Source organism: Myxine glutinosa, chromosome 6 (genome assembly GCF_964187855.1).
Source record: "Myxine glutinosa chromosome 6, kmMyxGlut1.1, whole genome shotgun sequence".
Classification (NCBI taxonomy): Eukaryota; Metazoa; Chordata; class Myxini; order Myxiniformes; family Myxinidae; genus Myxine; species Myxine glutinosa.
Genome location: NC_136266.1, coordinates 101,632,912 through 101,655,397, shown reverse-complemented (window position 1 = coordinate 101,655,397; position 22,486 = coordinate 101,632,912). Strand labels below are relative to the sequence as shown.

The 22,486-nt window shown below is 49.2% G+C and overlaps 1 protein-coding gene across 8 annotated transcripts in view; it reads right to left on the bottom strand.

Annotated features, from left to right (window-relative positions):
• NIT1 (nitrilase 1) overlaps positions 1-22,486 on the bottom strand; it is a 73,595-nt gene that overhangs the window by 8,643 nt on the left and 42,466 nt on the right. For all 8 annotated transcript variants that reach the window (XM_078780275.1, XM_078780277.1, XM_078780273.1 and 5 more), the window contains 2 exons: positions 22,093-22,475; positions 19,941-20,044 (listed from right to left, as the gene is read on the bottom strand). In XM_078780275.1, the coding sequence (XP_078636401.1) occupies positions 19,941-20,044; positions 22,093-22,457 (469 nt within the window). In that variant the 5' untranslated portion in view covers positions 22,458-22,475. The remainder of the gene's footprint in view (positions 1-19,940; positions 20,045-22,092; positions 22,476-22,486) is intronic.

Here is a 22,486-nt window from a genome sequence, read left to right as displayed (position 1 = left end):
ATTCAAGGATCTGGATTTAATGAGAGAACGGGGAGAGGTACCACCCTTGTTGACTGGGCCGACACCTCCGACTACACTGGGACGACACCTGGGATGTGGGCAGACATGTGAGGCTGGTTCCACCCTTCAGTGAAAAGGAAGTCGCTAAATTTTTTCCATACTTTGAGAAAGTGGCTCGACAGTTGAACTGGCCGGAGGAGTCCTGGACCATACTAGTGCAAAGTGTGCTGGTGGGTAAAGCTCAAGATATTTATTCGGCGCTACCAATGGACCAATGTGCAGATTATGAGGTATTGAAGAAGCACATTCTCAAAGCCTATGAGTTGGTTCCTGAAGCTTACAGGCAAAAATTCAGGAATGCCAGGAAGAGGGAGAGTGAGACCCATGTGGAGTTTGCCAGAGTGAAAGAAAACATGTTTGATCGGTGGTGTGAGTCAAAAGGAGTCGGGAAAGACTTCGAAGCATTGCGTGACTTGATCCTGGTGGAGGAATTTCAACAGTGTGTCCACGAGGACATCAAAGTGTACCTGCAGGAAAATAAAGTACCAAAGTTGTGGGACGCAGCCACCATGGCAGATGATTATGCCTTAACACACCGGATAGGGGTCCACAAACCTAACTCCTCGCCTAGACTTCAGCAGGGGAGTTATGGAACACCCGGTGCGGAGAACGACAATACATGGCGGCGGCCTTGAGGTGATTATAGGGACAACTCTGATACCCCAACTGCTCGAAATCAGGGGGCTACGGGCCCAAGACAAACTTATTTTCCGGGGGGCCCGAGGCAGACCACGAGTTTTTCCTCCGGGCCTACTTGCGCTTTTTGCAAGAAACCTGGACATGTGATGTCCCAATGTTATGCCCTGAAAAAGGAAAATCAGGAGCGGAGTTCGACGAGTACGACTCCAAATGCAATGGCCATTGTGAGAAATCGCCATCAAAAGGGTTACCAACCATTTATTTCAGAGGGGTTTGTGTCACTGGATGGAGCCTCGACTAACCGGAGACCGGTTAGGATATTGAGGGACACAGGAGCACATCAATCTTTAATGCTTGAAGGCATTTTGCCATGGTCCGAGGAGACGGCAACGGGGGATAGTGTTCGATTACAGGGGATCGGTGGCGGGGTTAGTGCTCCACTTCATGTCATCCATTTGGAGTCCGATTTGGTGTCAGGACCGGTCACCGTCGGTTCCAAGCCACGCTTCCTGTAGAGGGTGTATCTGTGGTTATCGGGAATGATTTGGCCGGGGGTCAAGTTTATGGTAACCCGAGGGTTGGTAAAGAGCCCAGCAGGGAAAATAACACCACACCAGCTCGGGATGGCGACAAAAGTACCAAGTTATTTGTAGGGGGACTGAACTTCAAAACAGAGGAAGAAGTTCTGACCTCTGTCTTCAACAGATATGGGCCGCTGGTGGAAGTGCGGTTGGTAAGAGACAGGGAAACGCAACAGTCAAGAGGGTTCGGCTTTGTCACGTTTGCAAGCACAAAAGACGCCAGAGAGGCAGAGAAGAATTGGAATGGCAAGGATTTGGAGGGTCGGACCATAACAGTAGGGAAGGCATTTCGTAGGTGTCGAGAGGTCTACAGGAGAGGACAACTGGGCGGTAGTTTTGGTGGTGGCCGCAATCAATATTATTATGGAGGCTCCCAGAGTTACGGCAGCTCCCGAAGGAAGGATTGTCAAAGTAGTGGCCGAGAAGGAGACCGCTATTCATGTGACTACAGTGACAAGCGGTCCCACCATAATTATTAGGGAAGTTCGGAAAAGTTGAAGCACTGAATGCGGCGGAGCCGCCGAGCCAAGATTCCTACACGGATTAACCGTGAACGCCACATTCCTAAAGGCGTCCATGTAGTGAACTTTCATGCACGGACTAACCGTGAACTCCACGTTCCTCAAGGCATCCATGTAGTGAACTTTCCTGCACGGACTAACCGTGAACTCCACGTTCCTAAAGGCGTCCATGTAGTGAATACTCGGCTTGGCCTCCCGGAAAAAGTGCTATCGAGTTGCTTAACTTTGGATCTTTGATCAACCCAGTCATGGCACCAGTCATGTCATGGCACCAGTCACCAGTCATGGCACCTCAGCAAAGGACTTCTGTGACTCACTGGGATTGACACAATCTGTCAATTTCCCGACCCGGATCTCAGCCAATGGAGTATCTTCTCTTCTAGACTTGGTTATGACTAACTTCCCTGCTAATGTCTGCTGCTCTTCTTCTGCTCCAATCGGTTCTTCTGATCATGTGCTTGTCAAAGTGGACATCTTTCTGGCCATTCTCAGAGAGCCTCCTCAGCGTCGACGAGTCTGGCATTTCACTCAGGCCGACTGGGACGGTCTTCAAGCAGCCATCAATCGTCTGGATTGGTCTCCCATCTCCACTGCCTCTGACATCAATTCTTCCTGGGAATTCTTCCAAAGCAAACTGATCTCTCTCATGCACAGATTTATCCCATCTCGCCTTCAGGTGTCTTACCCTTCCTCCCGTCCATGGTACACTGAATCTTGTGGTGAGGCAGTTGCCCTGAAACAACTTGCCTTTGCCTCTTGGAAGGCTAATCCAACTGAAGGAAATCTCAGTTCCTTCCACCAAGCTCGGAACAAGTGTGTGTCTACCCTCAGGAGTGCCAGGAAGCACTATCTCTCCTCACTCAAGAATGAACTCTCAAACCTGTCTCCTTCCTCCAAATCCTGGTGGTGTCTGGTCAAATCCGTTTCTGGTGTTTGTTCCCCCTCCATCCCCTCCCTTACCTCAAATGGCCACACAGTTGACATCGCACGTGACAAAGACGAATGCCTCAACTCTGTGTTTGCCTCAAAATCCTTAGTCCCAAACCCATCTCTCTCTGTTCCCACCTTTCCCAGTCGAACCAAACTGCTCCTGGACTCTGTGACCTTCTCTCCTGACAAGGTGGAGGAGTTTTTGTCAAACCTCGATTCTGATTCTGCAACTGGACCAGATGGCTTCAGCCCACGGGTCCTAAAATCCTGCTCTGCCGCTCTATCTCACCCTCTCTCTGTTCTTTTCACCCTATCCTTTGCTCAAGGTCATCTGCCAGCATCCTGGAAATCAGCAAACATTACCGCTTTACACAAAAAAGGTGCAAAAACAGATCCTTGCAACTACAGACCAATCAGCCTGCTCCCAATTATCAGCAAAGTCATGGAATCCATCATTGCTTCGGATATGAAATCTTTCCTCTTCTCCAATGGCTTCATCTCTGATCATCAATTTGGTTTCAGACCAGGTCACTCTACTCTGGACATGCTGCTTCTGCTGTCTCAACAATGGATGGAGGTCCTCAATGCCAAACAGGAAATCAGAGCTGTCTCCCTTGACATATCACGTGCCTTCGATACGGTCTGGCACCCAGCTCTGCTCACCAAACTCTCCTCCTATGGTATCCATGGAAATCTCCATGCATGGCTTGCGGACTTCCTCTCTGGTCGTAGTCAACGTGTGGCCCTGAATGGATTTCTCTCATCTCCCCTTCCCGTTCAGGCTGGAGTTCCCCAAGGCAGTGTGCTGGGCCCTGTGCTTTTTCTGGTCTTTATCAATGATCTCTCCGACTCTCTGGAAAATCCTCTGTATCTCTTTGCTGATGACTCCACTCTCTGCCGCTCCATTCCTCTTCCCTCAGATCGGCAGTCTGCAGCCTCCTCACTCTCTGAAGACCTGGACAAAATCACAGACTGGTCAAACATGTGGAACATGTCTTTCAATCCTGACAAATCTCACACTCTTACTATGTCTCTCCGAAAAGATCGACTGGACAACCCTCCCATCTACTTTCTCAACAATCCTCTCCAAGAAGTTCTGTCGCTCAAGCTTTTGGGTCTCACCATCTGCCATGATCTTTCTTGGGAAAACCACATTTCCAAGCTGGCCTCCAAAGCCAGTCGCCGACTGGGCATCCTCCGTCGTGCGAAGTCCTTCCTAGGCACACCTGAGCTCCTCACCACATACAAGGCTTTCATCCGCAGCTCAATGGAATACTGTTCTCCCCTATGGGCTGGTGCTCCTGCTTCACACCTGGCTCGGCTTCACGCTGTTGAATCCAAAGCTTTCAGAATCATTGGAATCTCCCGCGATGAAGCTATCTCTGAGGGCCTTTCACTCACTCACCGCAGGCAGGTAGGTGGTCTTTCTGTCTTCTACCGACTCCTCTCCGGCCTTGCTCCCCCAGCTCTCTCTGTGCTCTGTCCCCCAAATATTCCTACAGGTCGCACAAGATCTGCCAGCCACCCTCTGATGGTTAAACTGCCGAAATCTCGGCTCTCTGCTCACCTTCACTCTTTCATTCCTCTTTTCTCCCGCCTCTGGAACAAACTCCCACACTCACTTCAATCACACTCCTCCCTCCAGGTCTTCAAAACAGCTGTTCACCACCATCTCTTATCTTCCCCCATCCAAAACCTTGATCTTTTCTACCCCCACTAATTCACCCCAGATCCACCTTGTTTGAAATTCCAACTTCTTTCCTGGAAGTCTTGGCAGTGTCCATATGTTTTATACCTCTCCCACCCCACCCCCCCCCTTCTCATGCCTCCCCCCCAAAGCCCTCTCCCTCCCACAGTTCTCTCGATGTCTCCATGTCTCTCGGTCCCTGCTCTCAAATGTTGTGCTTGTGTCCTTCCCCCTCTCTCCCCATCTTGTCTACCGCTCCCGATGTTATTTGTTTTGTGTGTCTGTTTGTCTTTCTGTGTGATTAATGTTCGCTCTTTCACGAGCCTCGATCTTGTATACAAAAAAAAAAAAAAAAAAAAAAAAAAAAAACCCTTAACCTTCATTCACAAGAAACTGACAGTCAAAGTCAGAGGGTCATGAGATGGAGTTTGGCTTGGCAGGAGTCCAACGGGAATTTGAACATGTAAAGGGCAGGGACAATGTCGTTGCTGGTGCTTTGTCCAGAGTGAATTACCTTTGAAAATCTCTGGGGGTTTTGTGAAATTTTGTTGCTTTATTTTTGAGATGTGATAATTGTTGCCCGGGGGAACTGATGATTTGGGGTGTGAGTTATCTTGTTTGTTTATCAAAGTTGGCCTGCAAAGAAAGTTTTCGCGGTGTTCAAACTTTCTTTCTTGAAGGGGGGGAGTGTTACGAATTCCGGGTTTATGGGAATGGCTATTCAGGTCATTTCTTATTAATGTTTATTCTATTAAAGGTTGTTGTGGTTAAAGGGGTAGAAGTGCTCCTGGTAACCACGAGACCGGAAACGGGATCGTGAACCGGAAGAAAAGAGGAAGACAAGGTCTGGAGAGAAAAGCGGCCATCTTCTTCGAGCAGCGGACGCGGGTCAAGTCGCCTTTTACCTGCGGCAGAACGCTGAGTTGGAAAAGCCCGTCTGGCGCGAGGAGTTCCCTGCGCGGGGTAATTACCTGTTACGTGTCCGGTTGCCGGGGGTTCCTGGAAGGAACCAAACGTCCCGCACAGTTCGCCTCAACGTCTACGAGAACGAGTATGGGGGCGCCTGGGGCCTCGCGCGCTTGGCGAGCCGTTCACAGCCCAGAGGCCGCGATCACGGGCTCCGACCTCGGTCGCTTGCCGAGAAGGGGTCCGCTGCAGCAGCTGTTCCCGTTACGGGACGTGCCCGTTTGGAGCACGTCAGGAAGAGGTCTGTTCAACCGCCCGCGTGTGGAGATCGAGCTACTGGGGCGCAGGGTCGGCGCGAACATCGCGATCCTAGTCGACCTTGTTCGGCCATTGACTTGAGATCGCGATTCGCCAGCGCGAATCGACCTTCACCTGGGTCGGGAGGGGCCCAGAGACATTGTGAGAGACATTGACCATTGAGGGTGCCGTAAGTAGGGGGCAAGGTGGGAATATATAAGATGGCCATCTTAGAAGTATTGTAGGAATGCATATGGAGGGTTGAAGTATTGTGTTGTTGATGATTCTACTCAGGGGTGAATATATTGTTGATTGATCTGGATCCTTGGTGTGGTTTCCTTATTGATTTGGTTTGTTTCCTTCGTTGGTCCACTGGAGGGTTTACTTGGTATTGATTGCGTTACGAAAGCGTATAAATCATATATCTTTCTGGCGGGGTTCCTCTCAAGGTCCGGGGGTCACCGAGACCAGGTGGTCACAGGGAGGACCACGTAACAAAGGGTAGAGAAGATCAAGGTTTTGGATGGGGGAAGATAAGAGATGGTTGTGAACAGCTGTTTTCAAGACCTGGAGGGAGGAGTGGGATGGAAAAGAGTGTGGGAGTTTGTTCCAGAGGCGCGAGAAAAGAGGAATGAAAGAGTGAAGGTGAGCAGAGAGTCTTGATTTTGGCAATTTCACCAGAAGAGGGTTGCTAGCAGATCTTGTGCATTCTGCAGGAATATTGGGGGCGGACAGAGCACAGACAGAACAGGGGGTGCAAGGCCAGAGAGATGTCTGTAGAAGATAAAGACCACCAGCCTGCCTGCGGTGAGCGAGTGAAAGGCCCTCAGCATGAGCTCCATTGTGGGAGATTCCAATGATCCTAAAAGCCTTGGTTTCAACAGCATGAAGCCGAGCTAGGTTTGAGGCAGGAGCACGAGCCCAAAGGGGAGAGCAGTATTCCTTTGAGCTGTGGATGAAAGCTTTGTATGTGGTGAGGAGCTCGGGTGGGCCAAGGAAGGACTTCGCATGACGGAGGATGCCCAGTCGGCGACTGGCTTTGGAGGCCAGCTTGGAAATATGGTTTTTCCCAGGAAAGATCATGGCAGATAGTGAGACCCAAAAGCTTGAGTGACAGAACTTCTTCGAGAGGATTGTTGAGAAAGCAGATGGGAGGGTTTTCTTGACGGTCTTTTTGGAGAGACATAGTGAGAGTGTGAGATTTGTCAGGATTGAAAGACATGTTCCAAGTGTTTGACCAGCTTGTGATTTTTTTCCAGGTCTGCAGAGAGTGAAGAGGCTGCAGACTGCCGATCTGAGGGATGAGATGGTACGACAGAGGGTGGAGTCATCAGCAAAAAGATAAAGAGGATTTTCAAGAGAGTCAGAGAGAACAAACAACAACAACAGGCATATTAAGGCCATTTTCCCTGCAAGAGCGGTGGTTGGCCTTGCGGTCCCCATGACAATGTTCTCCATTTTGCCCTATTTTCTGCATCTCCCCTTGTTAACCCCCTTGCCCGCATTTCTTCTTCGACCATCTTTAGCCAAGTCTTTCTCGGTCTTCCCCGTCCTCTACTTCCTTCTACATTAATTCCCATCACTCTTTTCAACCAGTCACTTTCATCCTTCCTCAACACATGACCAAACCATCTCAACCTGTTTCTCTTCACAGCATCCATCACAGGCTCTATTCCCATCATCTTTCGCAATTCATCATTTGTCTTCCTCTCTCTCAACGATACTCCACACATCCACCGAACCATTCGCATTTCCACCCTTTCCAGCCTTCGTTGCTGCTCTACGTTCATTACCCATGTCTCACTCCCATAAATCATAACACTTTTCAAACATGCAGCATACACATTTCCCTTCAGCTTCAATGACACTCCCCTCCTCGTCAGCACGCTACTCAGTTCCCGAAACTTCTTCCATGCACACCTCACTCGAGCAAACGTTGCCGAGTCTGATCCACCTTCTCCATTCAGCATGTCTCCAAGGTAACAAAATGTTTTCACACCTTCCAGCTTCACGCCATCTCCAAGATCCAACTCAACATTTCCTCCATCTGCAGCTCCCTCTGCGCACACCTTACACTTGAATGTAGCTGCCACACTGGTTAATGACCCTCTCAAACCACTACATTTTTGATGAACCCACTCAGCGCACATTGTACATTGAATGGAATTCACTCCGACACCCTTCCTGCACACAGCACACGGCCACTTCCCAGTTCTTTCCACCTCACCACATGCTTTACCACTTGCCATCACCTTCGTTTTTCTGATATTCACCTTCAGACCTTTTGTCTCCATACATTCCTTCCACTTGTTCATCTTCTCCTTCAGTCCATCCATACTTTCTGCAATCAACACCAGATCATCTGCCTACAACAACTCCCACGGTAGACCCTCCTTTACGTTCTGAGCCAGCACCTCCATCACAGCTACAAATAGTAGTGGACTTAGTACCGACCCTTGATGCACTCCCACCTTCACCTCAAACTCACCACTGTTCCCGTCCTTCGTCCTTACAGCTGTGCGCGCTCTTTTGTACATTGCCATCACGACTCTGATCAACCATTCCTCCACTCCTAACTTCCTCAATGCCCATGTCACTACTTCACGTGGAACCCTATCGAATGCTTTCTCCAGATCTACAAACCCAAGAAACAACTTCTTCCTCTTCTCCATATACTTCTCCTGCAACTGCCTCACAATAAAAAGCGCGTCTGTCGTTCCTCTTCCTGGCATAAATCCAAACTGCATTTCGTCAAACTTCACTTTCTTCCTTATCCTCCTCTCCAACACCCTTTCCAATACCTTCATTCCATGCTCCAATAACCTTATCGCTCGATACGAGCCACACTCCAGAGGGTCACCTTTCCCCTTGTATAGAGGGACGAGGGTACTCAGTTCCCAATCCACTGGAATGCGGCCTTCTTTCACCACCAGATTGCAGATCTCTGTCATTCTCTTCACACCCCAATTTCCGCTGCCTTCAACATATCTCCCACAACTCCCGTCGGCCCTCCCGCTTTTCTACTCTTCATTGCTTTTATCGCTTCCTCAACTTCCTTCTCGGTTATCTTCTCTGCCGGTCCAAAAACTGGGTTACTCTCTATGTTGCCATCCCATTCATTCTCTGCATTCAACAGTATTTCCATATATCTCTTCCATCTTCCTTTAATTCCATCTGGGTCCACAACGATTTGTCCCACTTCATCCTTCAAGCAACTCACCCCCATCACATCACACCTCTCTTTCGCTATCTGCTTTGCAATCCTGAATACTGCTTTCTGACCCTCTTCCGAATCCAAGCGCTCTCCGAACATTTTCCTACATGCCTTTGCTACCTCTTTCTTTGCAGCCTTCCTGGCTGCCTTATAACTTTTATGCTCTGCTGTTTCTGCTCCCGTACCCTTCGCCTTCTGCCACTCCTTGAACTTCTTCCTCTTCTCGTCAATCTTCTTTCCAACTTCATCATCCCACCACCATGTTTCCGAGTGCCTCGGTGGTCCTTTTGTCCATCCACATACCTCACCAACGGCTCCCAACAGACTATCTTTCATTGACATCCAACCACTTTCAAGCTCAACCACATCATCCTCCACCATACTCAGCCTCTCTTTTAATGCCTCCCTTACTGTCACCTCTTTCAACCTCCACACCTTCATTCTCGGTTGGTACTTCACCCGCCGAGATCTCCTCGCACCTTTCACCCTTATGTCGCAGACAACCAAGTGGTGCTGTGAAACAGCCTCCTCCCCCGGGATCACCTTTGTGTCCCGGAGGTGCCCCCTATCTCGCCTACGCTCCAGCAGGTAGTCAACGGTTGTCGTCGACCCACCTGACGTGTATGTAACAAGCTTATTATCTTCTTTCTGGAACTGAGTATTACAAATAAACAAATCAGCTCAATCAGCAAACTCCAAAATCCTTTAACCTTCTTCATTTCTCACACCATATCCGTAACCCCCATGAACTCCCTCAAAACCGTCCATACTTCTTCCCACATGTCCATTTAGGTCTCCTCCTACCACAACAACTTCCTCATCTTTCACGTTTTCCATCAGCTTCTCTATTGCACACCAGATCTTGTCCTTCTCTTCATCGCTCTGACCAACCTGCGCAGCATATCCCGAGATGATGTTCACCAAGAGCTTTCCAATCATCATTTTCACCAAGTCAGAGAGATCATTGATGAATATTAGAAAAAGCACATGGCCCAGAACACTGCCTTGGAGAACTCCAGCCTGAATAGGAAGGGGAGATGAGAGAATTTGATTGAGAGCTACACGTTGACTATGACAGGAGAGGCAGTCAGGGAGCCATGAGTGAAGATTTCCATCTATGGAGAGAATATGGGAGAATAAGAGGAGAATATGGTGAGCAGATCGGGGTGCCAGACCTTTTGGAAGGCACAAGATATGTCAAGGGAGACTGCTCTGATTTCCTGTCTGGCATTGAGAACCTCCATCCATTGTTGAGACAGCAGAAGCAGGATGTCCAGAGTAGAGTGACCTGGTCTGAATCCAAATTGATGATCAGAAATCAGCGGGATACAAACTGTAAAATAGTCAGACTGGCGGAGGTATGCTGTCTACCGAGTGCCGTTCTAGCTTGTGGTGTTTTTGAGAAGAATAAAAGGTTTTGAGGCAGGGTAAAGAAAAAAAACACAAGTCTCATGAAAGGTATGAGATGAAGTGCTTTTAGTGAGCTTGCCCCCTTCTTTCCTAATTCATATGCAAAGTATCTTCTGGAATTGCTTGTATCCATGTTGATTGTAGATATCAGCTTATGATCAGAAAGGAAGAAAACAATAAATTTGGATAAATAATGGGTCATGCTCACTTGAGAACCACTTTCCCACCCAAGCCACCCTAATCCCCCCTTTTAATTTTCATGATATTGTTACGGTCCGCGGATTAGGATGTTATTTTTACCGAGCGGAGGTATAACCGCGGCCGAACTGTTCTTCCCCGATTCACCCGATTTACCCAAACGTTGGCCGTATCACGCCACAGCTACTCAATCTGGAAAACTCTAAAGCGACCGAATGCAAAGAGGAAGAAGACGTACAGAAGAGTAACTGGGTTTATTATTATTTACACACATAAGCAAAAAGAAAGCAGTCACGTTTATTTACAGGGGACATGAGACGCAGGTGACACAGTGCAAATTACTAGCTTATACTGACTTAGTTTACTACCCAGGACAGAACAAACAAAACAAACTCACGTAGGCAAAATGGGGAACTTGCAGGCAGGAATGGCTGGAAAAGATGAGCAGGTGGGATCACAGGGCACAGCGAGCGGGTCGACTCCGGGCGGGAAGCGGGGGGGCCGGCGGCTCCTTGTATTCCGCTTTACAGCGCACACCGTCAGGGCTTCACGCGGCTGGTTGAAACGGGGCTGCACTCCTCTGCTGTATCTCTCGTGTAGCTTGCTTCGTAAAAGCTCCTCGGCTTTCTCTTGGACCCTTCCTTTTCGTGTACCTCTCCACGCAGCTCAGCTCAGCCTTTTTCTCACTTCTCTCCAGCCCATCTCCTTGGGGGACACCCCGCCGTGGGTTATATAGGCCCCGCCCCTCAACCTTTGCGAACCTCCCCCAAACGCTCTTCCTCCGCCCTCTCAAACCAAACCCCTCGTGCTCGGTTGGTTGTTCGGAGCTGGCTCACTCCTCCCCTCTATGACGAGGTGGAGACACGCCCTTCTTTCCCAACCCTGCCTCATGGCCAATGGTGGTTGAAGAAAACCGCCCAAAATGCAGTTGGCCATTGAAATGAAATGAAAGGGGATCTACTCTTATTTCACTTGGTGCAATGGAGTATTTAAATTAATGGGAGACACAGCCTTACCCTAAGACACATAATAAGATATAAGCTACTGAACAAGGGTTTTATCGTGTCCTGCAATGTGGTGTTTATGGAATAACTACCGAGACGCCCTTTGACCTTCACACTACGGAGGTATTTACAAGGAATCATTACACTTTACAGAGGGTGATATTTACAACAATTTACTATACAATACAACACAATAAAAAAACACAATCCTCATATCCGCAACACTGCACCCTCCTCCTCTTAGGCACGTCCCGGGCCTACAACTTTAATTTAGTGTGACACGTAGGTGTAGTTCCCTCTACTTTTAACCTGACCCTGAGTGCGACAGTTTTAAAACATAAATAAATGTGTCCCGCTGCTCCATTGCACCCTGCCTAACAGACTTACGCCCACAGTTAACCGAATTGCGGAATGGTTTTCAAACTACACACTGACGGTGGGGAGAATTATTTACAGTTGACACTACTTTTATTTACAAGACTAACCCAGGACCTGTGATTGTTCTTTCTGGGGGGGAGACAGTCTGCTCTGCATCGACGCACCATTAAAGCACCCAAAACGCACCAATACACCCTCAAGCACCAATCGGTGCAGTCAGCACAGTTCATCAGTGTTCATGAATAACCAAAATAAACCAACAACCCCTAACCCTGCAGGTGATCTCTTGCTCTTCGGCTCCCTCTGCTGGCTATTATTATTTCTTCCAGTTGTTGTCATTTTCCTTTGCTGGCGGCCTATTTGTATTAAAACTTGCACCCAACGTGTCCCTTTTATTTATTTATGGCCCACCAGGCCGACTACGTGTGGTTCACCTGTGGGGCATCGGTGCCCTGTGGCCAAGGTCCGCCAGCAAGATTTCGGGCCCTCATGGCCGGTTCCAGCAGAGGGGCCATGCCCCAACCCATGGGGTCCAGAAGTGGTGCTCGGCCACAGACATGTGGTCCATCATGTGGTGCATCGATGCAGACAGCTGGTTCTGAGAGTTCCGGGCGCACAATGGCCGACTCACGCACGCTCCCCTCGGCGCCCAATGGCGCACAGGTCATGTGGGAGACAAAAGGGGGACAAGACAAATGAGCGAGGGGTAAGGTCACAAGGGTACACATCAATAAGGCAATGCAAGGCGAAATGCATACGGAGAGCGAAGTGAGAAAGCTCGTCCCTACCGTACGTCACCCCCCCCTGTCACCTACACTACCCTTGCCCTTACCCCATATGTACAACAATCTACACATTTACAAATTCGTCGCTACTGTCATGTCTTCCCCATATTTCCCATACCAAATTCGTCTCCACAATCCCTCTATCCAAAATTTGCCATCACCCAATTCGTCATCAATCCTCATAAGGAGGAAGAGATGGAACAACAAAGCACAATGTCACACCCACGTCATGATGCGTCTCACAATCCAAACATCTGCATCATAAAAATAATAAAAACAACCTGGCATGGTGTGGAGTACCTGTCACCCCAGGTGAGTGGATGCAGATGGTGCGAGGAGATCCTTCATCCTAACTATCCTCTAAATGATTTTAACACACTTTACACTACCTGGGGTCTCTCCCTGCCAATCCATTGGCCAACTTACACTATGGGTTCTAAAAACCAATTCCCATTGACCAAACTGTGGTGCTTCTCAATTTGGGGTCTCACTCCCCCGATTCATCTCCCGGTGCCCTTGCACAATTTCTGGGCTGTGGCGTGTAGCTCTCCCAGCAGGTCTACCCACTTGCACACCTCCACCACTGCAGTTGCCACCCGAGCTTACCTAGCTCCTCACCCTAACCTAACTAACTGGGGAAGGCCCCTCCTGGCTCTGTCACCCCACTCGGTGCCCTCTGGCACTGGGCTACCCGGGTCCGTCCTCCGGATCTTCGGGCCCCATCCACAACAACTACTATCGGCTCCCAGAGCCCACCTGCGGCCTCACCTGGCCGACATCCTCAAAGTGGTGGAGTGCCCAAACCAACTACACACACTAACAGGCTACACGCCCAGCCATTTCCACAACACTAATGCACCCATCCAATCACCATTCTTCCACCCACACCACAGATGCCAATATCCAACCACAATTTACCTATACCCTCTACCTAACACTTACACTACCCACCCCGGGTATTCGTGATGTGGGTCCACTCTTCCCCCATTCACACCTCCGCACCATCCACTCCACTCCACAGTTTCCACCATACTCACTCCACGACCATCCATTCCAATACTCCATATATTCCAGACTACCATGTATTCCACACACCTGTTGGTGCACACCTGTGCACTCACACCTGGTGCCACCTGCACCCTCCTCCTCTCCTGGACCATTTGGTCAACACAACGCACAATCACCTTCTCTCACTGAAACACTGCTCCATACACCTGTTCAGTTGCACACCTGTGCAATCACACCTGTTCCTCACACACTTTTCACAATACACTTCCAATCCTCAAACACACGGCATCATCTCATCTAACTACTCCCCTCTGAAACTTGCGCTTCCCAGTCGCCCCTTTAAACTATTGCGCTCCCTCGTCATTATCATCCACTCTAATCTACCTGCGTCCCCACTACAGGTGTCATTGTCACTAACTAACCTTAACGTTACCTAATGTCATCTCTAGGGCCCTACACACGATATATCCTAACCCTCCCGGGCTAGTTTTCACTGCCAACCCCATAAAACTAGTGCTCCTTTGCCCCCCTGTTGTGAGGGATGACAGAGTTGCCATCCCATCACATGGGGCATCTCTTACTATAAATTTTGCTCGTCCAATTTCCACAAATCAAAAATTTGCCAATCACTCTACCAATCACTGTACCATTACCAATCATCACTCTGCCAATCCTTTGCCAATCATCAAATTTTGTTTTTCTAATTTCGGGGCCAAAACACTATTCTCATCATTACAGTCTACTTACTAATGCCTCTCGGTGCGCCAATTCACTTCTACAGCCCGGCTTCGTAAAGCCGAGCAATTAATGCAGGTTGTTTGGTGCCAGCGGCTGGATATGTCCCGCATTCGGTGCAGGGACGGGGGCTTACCCAGGCCTAGATCCCACGCACCACCTCGGCACGGAGCCATCCTATGGCCCGATCTCGACCTGCCGGCACGTCTCAACAAAAGGGGGTCGCCATGACGACCCTTCCTATCGGGCTGCCCGTTCCGCCTAGCGGAGCACGGACGCGGCCGTTCCAAACGCGGCCCAGCGTGGATCACGCACGACGGTCCTTTCGAACCCGCCGTGGTTCGGATCCCCGCTAGTCCTCGCGGCACGCGGAACCCGGCACGCACCGAGGGCCCGATTCGGCTATAAGTCGCTCTAACCGCTAACCCGGTTACCGTCGATGCTTCACCTGCATGCTCACACGCATACGCTACCCCTTTCTTGCTCATACATCCAGCTGTTCCCATGCTCCTCGTCATTGCACCTTCTCTAACACACCCAGGTACACTCATTCCGCTCACAGACTTGGTCACACACCTGACCACCGAACACCTTTGCACACACTCGTCGCTCGCACACCTCACCAACACACCTCTTCGCGCCCCCTTCTCGGTCACCTCCTCTGTGACCATCACAGGTGTGCTCTCACTCGCACACCCAACCACGTGCCTCACTACTAATTCCAGCGTGCATTCCCATACACGCTCTACCATTCCAGGTGTGCTTCCTTCCATTCCAGGTGGACATCCTCTCTCACCTGTCACAACCAACTCACGCTCCGTGTCACTCTCACTACTTTCACCACCACTCTTGACAGCGCACTCACCCTTACTCTCAACAGCGCACTCTTTCCTCACGCACCTGTCCGTTACACACCTTTCTCACGCACCCTCTTGCGCACACTCTCCGGTTACTTCCTCCGTAACACTCACCACAGGCGTGCATTCTCCCTTACTCTTGACAGCGCACTCTTTCCCCATGCACCCGTCCGTTACACACCTTTCTCGCACATCCTCTTGCGCACACTCTCCCGTTAAATCCTCTGTAACACTCACCACAGGCGTGCATTCTCCCTTACTCTCGACCACGCACTCTTTCCTCATGCACCCGTCCGTTACACACCTTTCTCGCGCATCCTTTTGCGCACACTCTCCCGTTACTTCCTCCGTAACACTCACCACCGGCATACATTCTCTCGTTACATCCTCTGTAACACTCCTCACTATGCGCTTCCATGTGCTCCCTTGCACACGCACTACGACCGACTCACTCTCGACAGCACACTCACTCCTCGGCGCGCATTTTTTCCTCACACACTCCATGGTCGGACATTCTCCCACACCTCTTTTTTCGCACACCGTACCTGTCGCACACTTCACCAACGGCCTCTCACGAACACCCGGGTCCACATCAACCCCCAAGCCGACTGAAGCTTTCCTCACATCATGTACATTTCCACGTATATCGCCACTCACCTTGGCACCTCGTCTCCGCACCTCCTTCGCCACCTGCAAACTCTTTATTTGGTTAGTGAGCACACCATTATGAGTTGAGCACCGACCTTGCACATATTCCATCACCTCCTCCTGTATTTCTCTCTTAGTTTCTGTCCGTCTCTTCTTAATTTCACTCACCTCTTCTTCCACTTCCTCTAATTTTTGCTTCACCTCTTTTATTTCCCGGTGCGTCTCCTCAAGTTCGTCCTCTAAGGCTACCTTGACCGTTTCTATGTGCGTCCTCACCTCTCGGTCCTTCGTCTCCATTACTTCTGTCACCTCTTCCAACCTCGTTGTCAGTCCCTCACGTACCATCTGACATTGCCTCTGTGTCGCTATCAAGTCATTTTTAATGTCGTTTTGTGTCGCTTTTAACCCTCCTAGTACCGCAGTGTTCCTTTGAACCTGCTCCGTTAGTTCTTTTTGTCCCTCCGTCAGCTGTTCCACCTCCTCCGTCAGATCTTCTATTCCCCCTTGTAACTTTGCCGTCCCATTTCTCACCTCTTTCTCTATACGCTTTTCGCCTCGCTTTACCTCCTCGCGTACCACCGAGACCTCCTCACTTACACCTCGTCCTATCTCCTCTTTCATCTCCTCCCTCTCTTTTGTAGATGCCGCCCTCATCTGTCCCAATTCATCCCTCTGAGCATCCAGTTTGGTTTCTACCCCGATTTTCACGTCCTCTATCTGCTCTCCCATTTGTTTAATTTCTCGGGCGGATTGCTCCCCTATCTCCCGCAATTTGCCTTCCATCCTATTTTCTAACCCCATTAACCCATTTTTCACCCCTTCTAACTGATTCTCCTGGGCAGCCATTCTATTTTCCACCCCCGTTAACCCATTCTTTACCTCTTTTATCCCGTTGTCTAACCCCTCAAATTTGTCGTCTAACTTCCCAAATTTCTTGTCTAATCCCTTAAAATTATTGTCTAACCCCTCACTGGTACCCCTCGCTTCGTCCCTCATTACCCCCAATTGCTCACTCTGAGCCCTCGCTTCCTCCCTCATTCGCTCACTATCAGCCCTCATTTGCTCACTCTGAGCATCCATCCGGTTCCCCATTTGTCCCTCCAATCGCTCACTATTAGCCCTCATTTCGTCCCTCATTTTGTCCATAAGGGCCCCGATTTGTAGCAACAAAAGGTCCGAATCCAACGGCGGCGCTGCTACGGTCGCGGGCACGGTCGCCGTGGCCATGTGCGAGGCGCCATTTTGCGCGCCCGTAACCTCGTGCGCGAGAGCGCCATTTTGTGCGTCTGATACCCCCTCAACCACCTCCTCCATATACATTTCCCCGAGGTCCTGGGTCGATTCCACCCCATCTATCTCTCCCACCGGCATCCCGTCGCCTTGACCAGCCATGGCGCGATTTCAAAATTCGGGTTTTCCTTTAAAAACAAAACAATTTCCAGCTGCTTGTAATTTTGAGCGCGTTAAGCGCGCTTCGGGCCTCGTATCTCACTCCCCGACACCAATTTGTTACGGTCCGCGGATTAGGATGTTATTTTTACCGAGCGGAGGTATAACCGCGGCCGAACTGTTCTTCCCCGATTCACCCGATTTACCCAAACGTTGGCCGTATCGCGCCACAGCTACTCAATCTGGAAAACTCTAAAGCGACCGAATGCAAAGAGGAAGAAGACGTACAGAAGAGTAACTGGGTTTATTATTATTTACACACATAAGCAAAAAGAAAGCAGTCACGTTTATTTACAGGGGACATGAGACGCAGGTGACACAGTGCAAATTACTAGCTTATACTGACTTAGTTTACTACCCAGGACAGAACAAACAAAACAAACTCACGTAGGCAAAATGGGGAACTTGCAGGCAGGAATGGCTGGAAAGGATGAGCAGGTGGGATCACAGGGCACAGCGAGCGGGTCCACTCCGGGCGGGAAGCGGGGGGGCCGGCGGCTCCTTGTATTCCGCTTTACAGCGCACACCGTCAGGGCTTCACGCGGCTGGTTGAAACGGGGCTGCACTCCTCTGCTGTATCTCTCGTGTAGCTTGCTTCGTAAAAGCTCCTCGGCTTTCTCTTGGACCCTTCCTTTTCGTGTACCTCTCCACGCAGCTCAGCTCAGCCTTTTTCTCACTTCTCTCCAGCCCATCTCCTTGGGGGACACCCCGCCGCGGGTTATATAGGCCCCGCCCCTCAACCTTTGCGAACCTCCCCCAAACGCTCTTCCTCCGCCCTCTCAAACCAAACCCCTCGTGCTCGGTTGGTTGTTCGGGGCTGGCTCACTCCTCCCCTCTATGACGAGGTGGAGACACGCCCTTCTTTCCCAACCCTGCCTCGTGGCCAATGGTGGTTGAAGAAACCCGCCCAAAATGCAGTTGGCCATTGAAATGAAATGAAAGGGGATCTACTCTTATTTCACTTGGTGTAATGGAGTATTTAAATTAATGGGAGACACAGCCTTACCCTAAGACACATAATAAGATATAAGCTACTGAACAAGGGTTTTATCGTGTCCTGCAATGTGGTGTTTATGGAATAACTACCGAGACGCCCTTTGACCTTCACACTACGGAGGTATTTACAAGGAATCATTACACTTTACAGAGGGTGATATTTACAACAATTTACTATACAATACAACACAATAAAAAAACACAATCCTCATATCCGCAACAATATATTTATTTACAGTGGTAAATACCTGTGAAATAGTATACCACCCCACCTCCACCAACCAATAATGTGTTGTGCTTAGTTTGTTAGAGAACCCAGAGCAATGGACAGCGCCGTGAATAATACTCTCGTGCGACTCCGGTTAACACCAGAAGGTCGCGGATGGACCGAAACGGATTTAATGGAGGCGATAACCAAACACGGATTTTACGATGGTCGCGCGAGAGGGAGAAGGAAAATGGAGGCTGCGCATGCGCTTAACTGCGACACTCCGATCCTGTAGAGGCAATTAACTCAAGCGGGCACAGGTTTAACAGGGAATCGAAAATAATACAAGGGTTTATTAAAGTAAAAAGGCCAGGACAGGAAAAGCACGCGCCGGTAAATCTAACTCCTAATCGGGACGTCCCCACACACAGATATCAGAAACGAGACACAGGAATATGAATTAAAGGAAAAGAACACGTTGTGTAAAATGTAATGGGGATTGGCCTTATCTGTCCCTCATCTTGTCTTGGTATTGTCCACCACGTGGCTCCAAGCTCCGCTCGTGCTCGCACGCCACCAGGCCTTGCTCCAAATTCCAAAGCACCCACGAGGTCCCACAGCAGGAAAAGCACCGCGCGTCCAACGCAGGGTAGCGGCTCTAAGCGAGGTCCATCTTCACACATGATCGGCCTGCCACGTCCCAGTCAGCTCTCCCGAAGCAAACGTGCAAGAAGCAAGCGAACTCCACTCGGGCTATGACTCAACTCAACTCGGACTGCGCAAGACGAAGAAGAGCTCTCTCTCAGAAAATGGCGTTCGGCGCTCCCTTAAATAACCGTTTCGGTGACGTCAGCCTTGGCGCGCTACCAACCAGCAACTTCCACCGAACCTTCCGGCTTCGCGCCTCTCGCACTCGTTGGCTGGAGGTTCGCGCCTAGCGCGCCGACCAATCACAGGACCGTAGCGTGGTGATAGCACGTAGCGTGTAGCGTGTAGCGTGGTGATAGCTCATACGTGTAGCGTAGTAATAGCTCGTAGGTGCAGCTGGCCGCGATCCATGCGGCGGTGCCCCGAGCCGCCCCCCCCCCCCCCCCCCCTTGCCTGTCCGTCTTCCAAAGTCATGTCAGGGAAGGGAATCATTTAATGTTGCACTAAGGAGATCCTAACTAAGTGTCTAAGTGGTGTGCATTGCCATAAGGGACAAAGGTTTAGCTACCAGGTGACACACGGGGGCGCTACTCTTTAATCCCTATACTACCTATCACTCGAACATCCTGGTATGTTCACAAGTATACTCTTACCCGACAAAACGCCTACACATGAAACTTATTACAGGGTGGTTTCCTTACCATGACAGACGAAGCCCGTTACCTATTCAGATCTAGCTGGCTCTACATATCACTACCCCCATCGACATAACAATACTAACCATCTGAGTTCACAATGACATGTGAGTTGTAGTATTTCTTATCGATCTCCCAGTTTGGCCCCCTCTCATGTATCCCACCAAGGGATAACCACAGGCCTGTTTCCCTGGAAAAGAAGCAAAGAGTGAGAGACAATTAGACTCTATGCAGCAGACGCAATGAGTAGTTTACTTGTGTCTAAGGAGCATGTCTGGGGGCAGGAATTTTAAACTTGGCCAGGTCACTGGGTACCAGGGAATCCTTAACATTCTCAAGCAAGTGCAAGCAGAGCTTCAATATAAATGACAAAAAGATGACCCTTAATACTACGTTTGCACTCCAACTGCAAATTCATTGGATACTCACAAATTGCATGGAGGGCACCAGTTATTCAATTTCTGTTGAGCTACTTAGTCTCAGGGGGATTGTGGGTAGAGCATCTGCTCTTAGTACGGCAGGTCGGTGGTTTGATTCTGAACCTGTCCGAATCATACCAAAGAGTCCTGTGCTGCCTGGTGTCAACGTCTGCATGTGTGCATCATTTCTGTGACACCTCATCCATGAACATTAGACCATGTTGAAAAACAAAAAGAGGAGACAAGTGCACCAGGAGGAAAGTAGACAAACTACACCATTAGTTGATCACGACAAGTGCAGAACTGGAAACTATGAGGTAGCCATTAAATACCGTTAATGTGAAAATAAATAACCCTATAAAATGGAACACTCTTCGGATGTGGTTTATCTCGAATACATTTAATTTCTACATTAAGAGAAATGAAAACATGGGTGAGGAAACAATTAAAATGTGGGAGGATAAAAAAAGCTCAGCTCTTCATCACCTGCAGTTACCTGTGCTACCAAAGGAGGTCGGAGGTTATGTTTTCACCCCTGTCTGTTTGGCTGTGAATAGAATATCTCAAAAGTTGTGGACGGATTTGGTGGAAAAGATGGGTATGTGACAAGGAAAGAAAGATTACATTTTGGTGAAGATTCGGATCCGGATCTGGATCTAAGAACTTTTAAAGTGATTCTTATCTCAAAAAGTTTTACACAACTTATGACAAAACTAGGTGGACAGGTTGGGTGTGTGACAAGAACGAGTTGATTCGACTTTGGTGAAGTACTGGGCTTTATGGCAGAGTGGCCAGACGGAAGCCTCTCCTCAGTGAAAGACACATGAAAGGCCGCTTGAAGTTTGCAAAAAAAGCACCTAAAGGACTCTCAGACTGTGAGAAACAAGATTCTGTGGTCTGATGAAACCAAGATTGAACTGTTTGGCTTCCGTCTGGCCACTCTGCCATGAAGCCTCGATCGGTGGAGTGTTGCAGTGATGGTTGTCCTTCTGGAAGTTTCTCCCATCTCCACACAGGATCTCTGGTGCTCAGCCAGAGTGACCATCGGGTTCTTGGTCACCTCTCTTACCAAGGCCCTTCTCCCCCGATTGCTCAGTTTGGCCGGGTGGCCAGCTCTAGGAAGAGTCCTGGTTGTTCCAAACTTCTTCCATTTAAGAATTAAGGAGGTCACTGTGCTCTTGGGAACCTTCAATGCAGCAGAGATTTTTTTGTAGGCTTCCCCAGATCTGTGCCTCGACACAATCCTGTCTCTGAGCTCTGCAGGCAGTTGCTTCGACCTCATGGCTTGGTTTTTGCTCTGATATGCATTGTCAGCTGTGAGACCTTATATAGACAGGTGTTTGCCTTTCCAAATCATGTCCAATTAATTGAATTTACCACAGGTGGACTCCAGTCAAGGTGTAGAAACATCTCAAAGATGATCAAGAGAAATGGGAGGCACCTGAGCTAAATTTCAAGTGTCATAGACAAGGGTCTGAATACTTATGTAAATGTGACATTTCAGTTTTTTATTTTTAATAAATTTGCAAAACTTTCTAAAATCCTGTTTTCTCTTTGTCATTATGAGGTATTGAGTGTAGATTGATGAGGGAAAAAATGAATTTATACGATTTCAGCATAAGGCTGCAACATAACAAAATGTGAAAAAAGTGAAGGGGTCTGAATACTTTCTGAATGCACTGTATATTTAAGGGAAATTGGACAAGCAGTTTGGTTCTATAGGGTTCAGACATATAAATACACATCCACATGCAGAGAATTGCCGAATTTTAGTTAGATTTGACAATATATAAAACTGTCAAAAAGAAGAAGTTTAGACCTGGCAATTTTGCTGAAGGACTCCATCAGTTCTCCATCCAGATCCTCAGCATGCAAGCTACTCTCTGCAGCCGAAGAGCCCATAAAATCACAGCACTCGGGCAAGAAAAGCATCAAAGCCCGTCTGTCAGCTGCACGTCGAGCCAGCCGGTCACAGATAGCCATGTTGTGATACTTGTCCAATGTGCTGGTCATCTGGGCAGCAGCAACAAGGGCTGTTTGTCTTCCTTCTCTTCCACTGCTGACAGTTTCACTGCCCATGGAGTCATCATCTTGGTCGGTGATTTTATTTGCATTCGCAACATCATCACTCACTGCTCTGTCCTCGCAAACTCCTTCTTTGTTGCTTTTTGTCCATTCAGACATATTTGTGGCTTTTAAGGCCTTAGGGATGA